The 13,327-nt window shown below is 39.7% G+C and overlaps 1 protein-coding gene across 3 annotated transcripts in view; it reads left to right on the top strand.

The window, feature by feature from the left end:
• The window catches only part of LOC125676208 (uncharacterized), a 441,312-nt gene that overhangs the window by 75,924 nt on the left and 352,061 nt on the right, over positions 1-13,327 (top strand). For all 3 annotated transcript variants that reach the window (XR_008801283.1, XM_056159101.1, XM_056159100.1), the window contains one exon: positions 7,551-7,790. Coding sequence is in view for 2 of the 3 variants with exons in the window: in XM_056159101.1 (XP_056015076.1) it covers positions 7,551-7,790 (240 nt within the window). In the remaining variant the exon portion in view is untranslated. The remainder of the gene's footprint in view (positions 1-7,550; positions 7,791-13,327) is intronic.

The following is a 13,327-nucleotide window of genomic DNA, read 5'->3' on the forward strand; positions in this document are numbered from 1 at the left end:
GATTAAGGTAGGGAGTACAAAGGGCTACACGACATCATGTAAAGAAGAGCTCTGGGATACCTGAAAGTATTGTTTAGCTCATCTGAACTTTGACATTTTTCGTTTCTCGTAATGAAGGAGGGGGTTTTATTACTGGGTTTCCAGCATTAATCTTTGAAGACAAGGCGGAAGGAACATCAAGGCAAGGTAGAGGTTCCCTAGGACTATCATTTACCATTTTCAGTTTGGGGCTGTAGTGGTACCACCAGGTGGCTCCCGGGGGTCGGGACATATATCCAGTCCCTATTTCTACTCAAGGAGGAGTGACAAGGACAATGTATCCATAGGTTGAGGTAGAGAGTACTATGGGCTACTCGATACAATGTAAAGAAGAGCTCTGGGATACCCAGAAGTATTGTTTAGCTCACCTGAACTTTGACATTTTTCGTTTCTCGAAATGAAAGGGGATTTTATGACTCCTCTTCCAGCATTAATCTTTAAAGACAAGACGGAAGGAACATCAAGGCAAGGTAGAGGACCCCTAGAAGTATCATTTACCACTTTCAGTTTGGGGCTGTAGTGGTACCACTAGGTGGCTCCCGGGGGTCGGGACATATTTTGAATCCGCATTTCTACTCTAAAAGGGGTGACAAGGACAATGTATCCATTGATTAAGGTAGGGAGTACAAAGGGCTACACGACATCATGTAAAGAAGAGCTCTGGGATACCTGAAAGTATTGTTTAGTTCATCTGAACTTTGACATTTTTCGTTTCTCGTAATGAAGGAGGGGGTTTTATTACTGGGTTTCCAGCATTAATCTTTGAAGACAAGGCGGAAGGAACATCAAGGCAAGGTAGAGGTTCCCTAGGACTATCATTTACCATTTTCAGTTTGGGGCTGTAGTGGTACCACCAGGTGGCTCCCGGGGGTCGGGACATATTTCCAGTCCCTATTTCTACTCAAGGAGGGGTGACAAGGACAATGTATCCATAGGTTGAGGTAGAGAGTACTATGGGCTACTCGATACAATGTAAAGAAGAGCTCTGGGATACCCAGAAGTATTGTTTAGCTCACCTGAACTTTGACATTTTTCGTTTCTCGAAATGAAAGAGGGGATTTTATGACTCCTCTTCCAGCATTAATCTTTAAAGACAAGACGGAAGGAACATCAAGGCAAGGTAGAGGACCCCTAGAAGTATCATTTACCACTTTCAGTTTGGGGCTGTAGTGGTACCACTAGGTGGCTCCCGGGGGTCGGGACATATTTTGAATCCGCATTTCTACTCTAAAAGGGGTGACAAGGACAATGTATCCATTGATTAAGGTAGGGAGTACAAAGGGCTACACGACATCATGTAAAGAAGAGCTCTGGGATACCTGAAAGTATTGTTTAGCTCATCTGAACTTTGACATTTTTCGTTTCTCGTAATGAAGGAGGGGGTTTTATTACTGGGTTTCCAGCATTAATCTTTGAAGACAAGGCGGAAGGAACATCAAGGCAAGGTAGAGGTTCCCTAGGACTATCATTTACCATTTTCAGTTTGGGGCTGTAGTGGTACCACTAGGTGGTTCCCGGGGGTTGGGACAGATTTCGAATACCCATTTCTACTCTAAAAGGGGTGACAAGGACATTGTATCCATTGATTAAGGTAGGGAGTACAAAGGGCTACACGACAACATGTAAAGAAGAACTCTGGGATACCTGAAAGTATTATTTAGCTCATCTGAACTTTGACATTTTTCGTTTCTCGTAATGAAGGAGGGGGTTTTATTACTGGGTTTCCAGCATTAATCTTTGAAGACAAGGCGGAAGGAACATCAAGGCAAGGTAGAGGTTCCCTAGGACTATCATTTACCATTTTCAGTTTGGGGCTGTAGTGGTACCACCAGGTGGCTCCCGGGGGTCGGGACATATATCCAGTCCCTATTTCTACTCAAGGAGGAGTGACAAGGACAATGTATCCATAGGTTGAGGTAGAGAGTACTATGGGCTACTCGATACAATGTAAAGAAGAGCTCTGGGATACCCAGAAGTATTGTTTAGCTCACCTGAACTTTGACATTTTTCGTTTCTCGAAATGAAAGAGGGGATTTTATGACTCCTCTTCCAGCATTAATCTTTAAAGACAAGACGGAAGGAACATCAAGGCAAGGTAGAGGACCCCTAGAAGTATCATTTACCACTTTCAGTTTGGGGCTGTAGTGGTACCACTAGGTGGCTCCCGGGGGTCGGGACATATTTTGAATCCGCATTTCTACTCTAAAAGGGGTGACAAGGACAATGTATCCATTGATTAAGGTAGGGAGTACAAAGGGCTACACGACATCATGTAAAGAAGAGCTCTGGGATACCTGAAAGTATTGTTTAGCTCATCTGAACTTTGACATTTTGCGTTTCTCGTAATGAAGGAGGGGGTTTTATTACTGGGTTTCCAGCATTAATCTTTGAAGACAAGGCGGAAGGAACATCAAGGCAAGGTAGAGGTTCCCTAGGACTATCATTTACCATTTTCAGTTTGGGGCTGTAGTGGTACCACTAGGTGGTTCCCGGGGGTTGGGACATTTCGAATACCCATTTCTACTCTAAAAGGGGTGACAAGGACATTGTATCCATTGATTAAGGTAGGGAGTACAAAGGGCTACACGACAACATGTAAAGAAGAACTCTGGGATACCTGAAAGTATTATTTAGCTCATCTGAACTTTGACATTTTTCGTTTCTCGTAATGAAGGAGGGGGTTTTATTACTGGTTTTCCAGCATTAATCTTTGAAGACAAGGCGGAAGGAACATCAAGGCAAGGTAGAGGTTCCCTAGGACTATCATTTACCATTTTCAGTTTGGGGCTGTAGTGGTACCACCAGGTGGCTCCCGGGGGTCGGGACATATATCCAGTCCCTATTTCTACTCAAGGAGGAGTGACAAGGACAATGTATCCATAGGTTGAGGTAGAGAGTACTATGGGCTACTCGATACAATGTAAAGAAGAGCTCTGGGATACCCAGAAGTATTGTTTAGCTCACCTGAACTTTGACATTTTTCGTTTCTCGAAATGAAAGAGGGGATTTTATGACTCCTCTTCCAGCATTAATCTTTAAAGACAAGACGGAAGGAACATCAAGGCAAGGTAGAGGACCCCTAGAAGTATCATTTACCACTTTCAGTTTGGGGCTGTAGTGGTACCACTAGGTGGCTCCCGGGGGTCGGGACATATTTTGAATCCGCATTTCTACTCTAAAAGGGGTGACAAGGACAATGTATCCATTGATTAAGGTAGGGAGTACAAAGGGCTACACGACATCATGTAAAGAAGAGCTCTGGGATACCTGAAAGTATTGTTTAGCTCATCTGAACTTTGACATTTTTCGTTTCTCGTAATGAAGGAGGGGGTTTTATTACTGGGTTTCCAGCATTAATCTTTGAAGACAAGGCGGAAGGAACATCAAGGCAAGGTAGAGGTTCCCTAGGACTATCATTTACCATTTTCAGTTTGGGGCTGTAGTGGTACCACCAGGTGGCTCCCGGGGGTCGGGACATATTTCCAGTCCCTATTTCTACTCAAGGAGGGGTGACAAGGACAATGTATCCATAGGTTGAGGTAGAGAGTACTATGGGCTACTCGATACAATGTAAAGAAGAGCTCTGGGATACCCAGAAGTATTGTTTAGCTCACCTGAACTTTGACATTTTTCGTTTCTCGAAATGAAAGAGGGGATTTTATGACTTCTCTTCCAGCATTAATCTTTAACGACAAGGCGGAAGGAACATCAAGGCAAGGTAGAGTACCCCTAGAAGTATCATTTACCACTTTCAGTTTGGGGCTGTAGTGGTACCACCAGGTGCCTCCCGGGGGTCGGGACATATTTTGAGTCCCTATTTCTACTTTAAAAGGGGTGACAAGGACAAGGTATCCATTGGATGAGATAGAGAGTACTATGGGCTACTCGACACCATGTAAGAAAGAGGTCTGGGATATCCGAAAGTATTGTTTAGCTCACCTGAACTTTGACATTTTTCGTTTCTCGTAATGAAAGAGGGTTTTTTTTTGGGACTCCTCTTCCAGCATTAGTCTTTGAAGACAAGGCGGAAGGAACATCAAGGCAAGGTTGAAGACCCCTAGAACTATCATTGACCACTTTCAGTTTGGGGCTGTAATGGTACCACTTGGTGGCTCCCAGGGGTCGGGGCAGATTTCCAGTCCCTATTTCTACTCAAGGAGGGGTGACAAGGACAATGTATCCATTGATTAAGGTAGGGAGTACTAAGGACTACACGATATCATGTAAAGAAGAGCTCTGGGATACCCGGAAGTATTGTTTAGCTCACCTGAACTTTGACATTTTTCGTTTCTCGTAATGAAGGAGGGGGGCTTTATGACTGTTTTTACAGCATTAGTCTTTGAAGACAAGGCGGAAGGAACATCAAGGCAAGGTACAGGACCCCTAGGACTATCATTTACCACTTTCAGTTTGGGGCTGTAGTGGTACCACCAGGTGGTTCCCGGGGGTCGGGGCAGATTTCCAGTCCCTATTTCTACTCAAGGAGGGGTGACAAGGACAATGTATCCATTGGATGGGGTAGAGAGTACTATGGGCTACTCGACGCCATGTAAGGAAGAGTTCTGGGATACCCTGAAGTATTGTTTAGCTCACCTGAACTTTGACATTTTTCGTTTCTCGTAATGAAAGAGGGGTTTTTAGGACTCCTCTTCCAGCATTAATCTTTGAAGACAAGGCGGAAGGAACATCAAGGAAAGTTAGAGGACCCCTAGAGCTATCATTTACCACTTTCAGTGTGAGGCTGTAGTGATACCACCAGGTGGCTCCCGGGGGTCGGGGCAGATTTCCAGTCCTTATTTCTGCTCAAGGAGTGGTGAGAAGGACAATGTATCCATTGGATTGGGTAGAGAGTACTATGGGCTACTCGACGCCATGTAAAGAAGAGTTCTGGGATACCCGGAAGTATTGTTTAGCTCACCTGAACTTTGACATTTTTCGTTTCTCGTAATGAAAGAGGGGGTTTTAGGACTCCTTCCAGCATTAATCTTTGAAGACAAGGCGGGAGGAACATCAAGGCAAGGTAGATGTGAATTAAACAATACTTCTGGGTATCCCAGAACTCTTCTTTACATGGAATCGTGTAGCCCATAGTACTCTCTACCTCAACCAATGGATACATTGTCCTTGTCACCCCTCCTTGAGTAGAAATAGGGACTGGAAATCTGCCCCGACCCCCGGGAGCCACCTGGTGGTACCACTACAGCCCCAAACTGACAGTGGTAAATGATAGTTATAGAGGTCCTCTACCTTGCCTTGATGTTCCTTCCGCCTTGTCTTCAAAGATTAATGCTGGAAGAGGAGTCCTAAAACCCCTTTTTTCATTATGAGAAACGAAAAATGTTCAGGTGAGCTAAACAATACGTCCGGGTATTCCAGAACTCTTCTTTACATGGCGTCGAGTAGCCCATAGTACTCTAAACCTCATCCAATGGATACATTGTCCTTGTCACCCCTCCTTGAGTAGAAATAGGGACTCGAAATCTGTCCCGACCCCCGGAAGCCACCTGGTGGTACCACTACAGCCCCAAACTGAAAGTGGTAAATGACACTTCTAGGGTCTTCTACCTTGCCTTGATGTTCCTCCCGCCTTGTCTTCAAAGATTAATGCTGGAAGAGGAGTCCTAAAAAACCCTCTTTCATTACGAGAAACGAAAAATGTCAAAGTTCAGGTGAGGTAAACAATACTTCCGGGTATCTCAGTGCTCTTCTTTACATGGTATCTTTTAGCCCTTAGTACTCCCTACCTTAATCAATGGATACATTGTCCTTGTCACCCCTTTTAGATTAGAAACTGGGACTTGAAATCTGTCCCGACCCCCGGGAGCCACCTGGTGGTACCACTACAGCCTCAAACTGAAAGTGGTAAATGTTAGTTCTAGGGGTCCTCTACCTTGCTTTGATGTTCCTTCCGCCTTGTCTTCGCAGATTTCAGCTCTAAAAGCAGTCATAAACCTCGCGTTACACGTTTTCTTACTAGGTTATGTGCAATGTCAAAATCAGGTAAGCTAATGCACAATTTTTTTTATAAGAGTCACAGGATGGAGGTATTAATCACCAGATATTACAGAGAAAGTGTTTGTTTCATTATTTAATTCTGCTTCCTTACACCACTTGCTCAAAAGATTTCCTTTGTTGATTTCTTTTGTTATAAAGCAATGGTTATCACTCTTCAGGTGACCTAATTTACAGAAAAGATTTTTGAATGCAATATGATTTCAAATGGATTGGCACATGAAAATAGGATCAGTCTTGAGATAATAAAGCACCCCACATCATATAATTTTCCCTATCATATCAATCTATTCATAGGTACTTAATGACTGATTGTAATATTCTGGTGAGCTAAATTATCAATGTGCACTTACTTTCGTGCATGTAAGCTGAGAAATTGTTCAAAAAGATCAGAAAATGAAATGTGTGGTCAATTTTATTTCCTTTCATTACAAATTACTGATATAAATTCATTTCACCATTGGTGTACAATATCTCAGGTGAGCTAAGTTGCCCATGAGTGTTGCGATTAACATTTATTAATTCAAAACATTAATTAAATTAAAAATTTACTTTAGAATAGGTTTCAAATTAAATATTTTCCTGTGAGTACTCGCAGTCCTTTGATGATTTTCCTTAGTGGCTGCTAGCTTCTACGTGCTTATTGGCTGCTGGTTAGTGGCTGCTAGCTTCAGCCTGGTGTTCTCTACATGCAGTTTTAAGTTACTGTATATGTACAGCGGCGGATCATAAACTTTTAAAGAAAATGACTCTTCGCATCATTAGCAGCATACAGATCTGGTAAAATATCTGGTAAAATACCCAACAAATTCGTGAATAGATAAAACTTACCTAATACTTCGTGATATACCCTTTAACCGTATGATCTGGTATTTATGTGAGTAATTTTAAAACACAAGGTTCAGTAACAGCATATACATGTACACATGGTTAAAATATTCAACTGGGGGGGGGGGGGGGGGGGGGGGGCGTCGGTCGGTAGTGATGTCATACATGTAGGTATATATCAGCTGCTGCTACTCGCTACAACCAACTTTTATTTTTTAAAAAGTAAACACATCGAATTCGGATACTAAATATAAGTTTGTATAAGTAAAATGAATAAATTTCACTGCAAAAAATTTAAAATTTTGACCATGATTTCTCTGTTATGTCCAATATAGTTGGGAGACTTAATTTATATTGATTATATAAAGAAGGGTGGGATATCACAATATTTGAACATCATATGAAATATACAAGTTCGTGATATTCTAGAATTCCTGGTCACTAATTATAAGTAGAGTGAGCCAGAATTAGATATATATCATAACTATCTATCTATCTATTTAATCTATCTATCTATCTATCTATCTATCTATCTATCCGTACCCATCTATCTTTCTTTCTGTTCACGTTTGAAATTGGATGCCCTATGTTTAACTTGAGCTTTTGTAAATGAAGCAGCAGTATGCCTGGTTATGTGTTGGTCATTCTCCTTTGTCCTATATTCTTTGTAGTATTTACTCCTCAAGGCATTTTTAAACAATCTATTGACGACCGAGAGGAGCTTCTAAATAAATTGACACAGAGTGGGGAGTGTGTACAATACAGAGCCGGATCACAGGGCAGTGTACAACACGTCAAATGGCTCTGGAGACTAGACCATAAAGCGAGACCTGACATCGTGAGATCCTGTATAGGTCTCCACCCACACTGTGATATTTACATCATCAACAACACGGCTTACAGAAAGCACAGTAAGTCGAAAGAAATAAACACGGCTTACAAAAAAACTTTGTTTTATTTACCTCCAATTGTTTGTTAGAATACAGAATTTTCATTAGCTCTAGGTGAAAAGCCGCAAATCTAAACCTACGCTTAGCGTTCAGTGCCTTTGCTTTGGGGGTTCTTTAACGTGACAACACGCGTTGCGACGGTTGGTGCTAAAATGCGAAACGGAAACGGAAGGCATGCGCAGAGCATAGTGGAACACGGGTAATATTGTATGCACTGATATTATGAAGATGCCAACATTTTGTAAAATCAAATGGCTTATGATGAACAGAGAAAACAGACAAGGGGGGGGGGGGGGGGGGGGCTTCTACAGAATCCACCGTTTCATATTCACCATACTAATAGCTATATGTATTTGAAAACCATTAACTTACCATGAAAAATATTAAGCAGGCCCCTTTGAGTAACACCTATGGTTTGTCACCCCTATCCAACCCCGATTTTGACTGTCTGTTGTTTCAAAATCAAAAAATCAAAAAATACTGAAAAAGACTTAAATTATAATTTAACCCATTTCAAATTCTATTAAATGTATTTCATTCTGGCTGCTACAGACCCTGAAGCGTACTACTACACCATTTGCACGGAACGAAACGAAACGATTCTTGCACGGAACGCTGAACGGTTTGCACGAAACGCTGAACGCTTTGCACGGAACGATTTGCACGAATCGGTAGGCGTGCCTTGCACGCTTTGTAAATGATTGTGAATGGTTTACATGAAACGGTAGGCGTGGCCTGCACGCTTTAATTATGACTAAACAGTTGATAATAATGACTAGTAAAATTAAGCACTAAAATTTTACATTTAGGCCTATTAGGTTTTGGTCAATTTTGGGAGGAAGTGAAAGTGGATTTTTTAATTCGTATACAATAATTGACGGAAGAATACGTGAAATAAAAAGAAACATACAAACAAACAAAATATGGGATTTATCGAACTCCAGTAAATATGCTTTGTATCAACATTTTATTGATGATATTGATGTTCGATTATTGATTGACAAAATAGATATTAATCATGTATATACATGTACGTGGGCAAAGAATGAAAATTTTATCACCTAAACAAATAAAAATTAAAAATATCTTTACTTTTAAACAAACTTTTAGAAAACTCCGTACTTTCATTAATTAAATAATCAAATAAAAATGTGCTCCCCTACCTAGAATGCCCATACTTCACATTAATAATAACACGATTTTTTCTAACTTGATAAATACTTTATTATATGCATGTATTATATTTAACAGTTTTTTCTCTTTATATTTTGTATACCATTACATAATGGTGATGAGATCCAATAAATTGAATTGAGTACATGTAGTCTTGAAATATCACAAAGTATACAGTTGACAACGATTGAAATAAAAATGCAGACGTTGTCTTGTTTATTCAGTTACTCACAAACTTACGCGTCTTCTAAATGAAAGTTGTAAAACAAACGTACTAGATTTTGGTAAATTATAACATAATACGGGGGTAAAATGTATCTCATGTCCGCTAGCAATGGGTTTTGGGTCAATTGTGTTTTCGTGGACGAATAATCTTGGCTAGCGAAGATGGAAAAAAATTGCCTACATAGTCCGCTTGCATAAACATGATCGTATTATGAAGGTTAAATCGAAAAATTATCCAGTAAATTCAATGATGTTGTAATATATATATATATAGCTTGTATTTATTTTATTTTTGACTGAGAGGGAGATAGACATCTAAGCACGTAACATCGTTTTAAAGGGGGGGGGGGGCTTATTCATTATTCCTAACCCGTGCCAGCGGAAAAATTTAATGTGTAAAGAAAACAATATGCGACATTAAAAAAAATATATCACAATGAAAGGGGGTGGATAATTAATCAGAAAGAAATTGTACGTTCAAGGTTTATACTGAACATATTAAACTTCCTGTATCTGCATACAGTAATGAATATTATAATCAATGATTACCAATGCTCTCTCTCTCTCTCTCTCTCTCTCTCTCTCTCTCTCTCTCTCATTATCTAATGGATCTAAATTTTAAAATGATTTGATATAGCAATTAAATATTTTAATAATCGATAGCGTATATGAATAAAAGCAAATAATCGCTAAGTCATTTCTGTTTATATTGGTATTAGTCTTTTTTCATGAACTAGTTGCATATGAGACCGAGGTTTTACATCCTTAAGTATTGATTACAGGCACGTAGAATCGAAGACGGTGTATTGTGAAAGCTAGGGCGACCTACCCACTGCGCGATTTAAGAAATTGAAGTCGGAAGGGGAAATTGAGACAGTTTCAGATTACCCCCCCCCCCCCCCACACACACACATGTACAGGTTTTCGTAATCGGATAATTTAAGCACCATTTTTTTGTTGTTATATTCTTGCTTGTCAAGAATTTTACCCAGCATAACCGGCAACATTGAAAATGGTTACAGTGCGTCAGTTAGCGAGGCGTCGTGGAACTATGTCTCCCGAGAACTTCTTGGGTTCCCAAGTTGGACTCAAGGGGCGGAGTTTGACTTCGAGACGGATCTTGTGGGAGATGACTCATTCAGGACCCAAGTCCGACAGTTCAGAGGCATCAGGTTGCCTTGGCCCCCACCTGGATTTAGAGCTCGTGGGAGGATCTATTGATCTAATAATTCTTGCACGGAACGGTGAACGGTTTGCACGAAACGCTGAACGGTCTGCACGGAACGATGAACGGTTTGCACGGAACGAAACGAAACGCTTTGGAGGTGTAGTAGTACGCTTCAGGGTCTGTAATTTGCGCTACTTTTTAAGATTGCGAGCTCTCAATTTGTTTTAATGATTTTTGTTGTTGTTGTGATTTCCCCGGGAATGATAAAAATGTGTTTCGCTTGAATATAAGAGATTCTAGAGTCCAAATTTCGATGTAATTTGGTGCATGATATGAATATCTAATAAAATATATCTAAAAGACACAAATATAAACGGTATAATTTTTTTTTAGAGAAACATATTCATGAAAATTGGAACGTTATTTGTTGATATATCTTAAATCTACGGATAAAATCTTTTTAAAAAAAAACCCATGTCATTTAGAAAAGAGATATATTTAAGAAATATATTTTAGAAAGAAATTTAAACCAAATGATCAAATTTCAGATAATATCATTATATTCAAATGAGAGAAAAAAGTACCAATCTCGATCAAAATTGATAGAAATTACTAATATAATCAAATTGTTGTTAAATGTATGCACTTTTCATCAAAAAAATTAGTTTCTTTATCAATTCATTTAATTTGTAACCCATTTTACACGAACTTCTCTGATTACAATGTTCTCAATGACTACTTTTTAGCTCACCTGAATTGAAAGCGCAAGTGAGCTTTTCTGATCACCTGTTGTCCGTCGTCTGTCCGTTCGTCTTTCCGTCTGTCTGTAAACTTTTTTTTTTACATTTTCGACTTCTCCAGAACCACTGGGCCAATCATAACCAAATTTGGCCAAATACATCCTTTGGTGAAGGACTTTTGTTCAAATCAAGAACCACTGAGTCAGAAGAGCTGAAATTTACCTGAAAGCTTCCTGGCATAGTGCAGATTTCAGTTTGTGAAACTCGTGGACTCTGGGGGGTTGGGTGGGGCCACAATAGGGGATCAAAGTTTTACAGAGAAATATATAGGAAGAATCTTTTAAAATCTGATCAAGAACTACTGGACGAGAAGAGCTGACATTTATATGAAAGCTGCCTGACATAGTGGAGATTCAAGTTTGTAAAAATCATGGTCCCTGGGGTTGGATGGGTCCACAATAGGGGATCAAAGTTTTACATACAAATATATAGGAGGAATCTATACAAATCTTCTTCTCAAAAACTACTGGGTCATGGAAGCCTCCTGACACAGTTCAGATTCAAGTTTGTTAAAAGCATGTCCCCGGGGGTAGGATGAGGCCACAATACGGGATCAAATTTTACATACAAATGCACAGGGAAAATCTTAAACATCTTTTTTCTCAAAAACTACTGGGCCAGGAAAGTGAAAATTTACATGAAAGTTTCCTGACATAATGCAGATTCAAGTTTGCTAAAATCATGGTCCCCATGAGCAAGATGAGGCGACAATAGGGGATCAAAGTTTTACATATAAATATATAGGGAACATCTTTTTCTCAAGAACTACTGAGGCAGAAAAGCTTAAATTTTCTTCTTTGAAATGGGGCATAAGTAGTTGTTTACAGAATCTCATATGCAGTCACATGAATTTAGAAATATGGTTAAAATGGGTTTCTGTACTTCGGAAAAAAGTAAATACTGAGTAATACAATGCCATTAATGGGTTTACATTATTCTAGAAAAAATTACAATCGGAAAAATGCAGTATGCTTATTACTTTACACTCGTATTTTACCAAATATAATAGGCACCTTTTCATGAGAAGGGACACATACTGCATACCACTAAAGTTTTTGACTCATTTTGTTTTAGTCAATGCAATGTGCACTTAATTTTTCGCCGCGTTGTTAACCTATCTAAAAGCGTAAAGTGAACTTACACCCTGTAACTAATTATTATGAAACAGCCAATTAAAATTTATCATCATCCATTTTTTAAAACTGCCATGATATTATGATACCGTGACTAGCACATGTTTTGTGTACACGTCCTTTGTCACTTAATTTTGTCAGATTTCTACATGTTGTACGTTTTTCATGGGTCTGTGAATTTGCGATTACTTTTGAGTTTTGAGTTTCCTTTTGCAGTAAATGACTGATATAATTACCCATGTAAATGCGGCGAAATCTTAGAGGGTTTTATTGAATTCCTCATTTAGAACCAGCCCCCCCCCCCTCTAAATCCGCCACTGAGTACCAATTAAATTACTGGATTTTATTATTGAAATGTTTAGAGTTAGCGATGGGGGTCGTTTTATCGCACCTTGGTACATGTACATCATTTTTCGAAGCTTGGGTGATGTTTTGATTACAAAACATTGAATTAACGCTCGCATCGGCTATTCAGTTGATATGATTGATTGATTGAAAATTGTTTAACGTCCCTCTCGAGAATATTCCACTCATACGCTGGTGAAGGGCTGCAAAATTTCGACCTATGCTCGGCACTTATGGCCTTTGAGCAGGGAGGGATCTTTATCGTGCCACACCTGCTGTGACATGGGACCTCGGTTTTTGCGGTCTCATCCGAAGGAAAGCCCCATATAGTCGCCTTCTGAACTTTAAACAAAGAAAACATTGATTCTGTTAAAACTTTACTGCTACAAACTCTCGTGCTTTGCTGAAATTAACATTATTTCCCCGAAAAGACTGCTATGTATTGTGTATAAGGACAAGACTGACGTTTTCTTAAAAAAAACAACAAAAATTCGCTGCTCTGTATACAAATTCTAGTGCATGCTTTTTTGAGAACCTGCATTATTTCCGCAAAGATTTCACGTGAAGTTAAATGCGATTTTACACACGAATAATGGTATTTACACAATTTACAGGCCCCAAAAGGGGATACGTATTTACGGCGGCATAGGAAGG

This window comes from Ostrea edulis, chromosome 3, assembly GCF_947568905.1.
Source record: "Ostrea edulis chromosome 3, xbOstEdul1.1, whole genome shotgun sequence".
Classification (NCBI taxonomy): domain Eukaryota; kingdom Metazoa; phylum Mollusca; class Bivalvia; order Ostreida; family Ostreidae; genus Ostrea; species Ostrea edulis.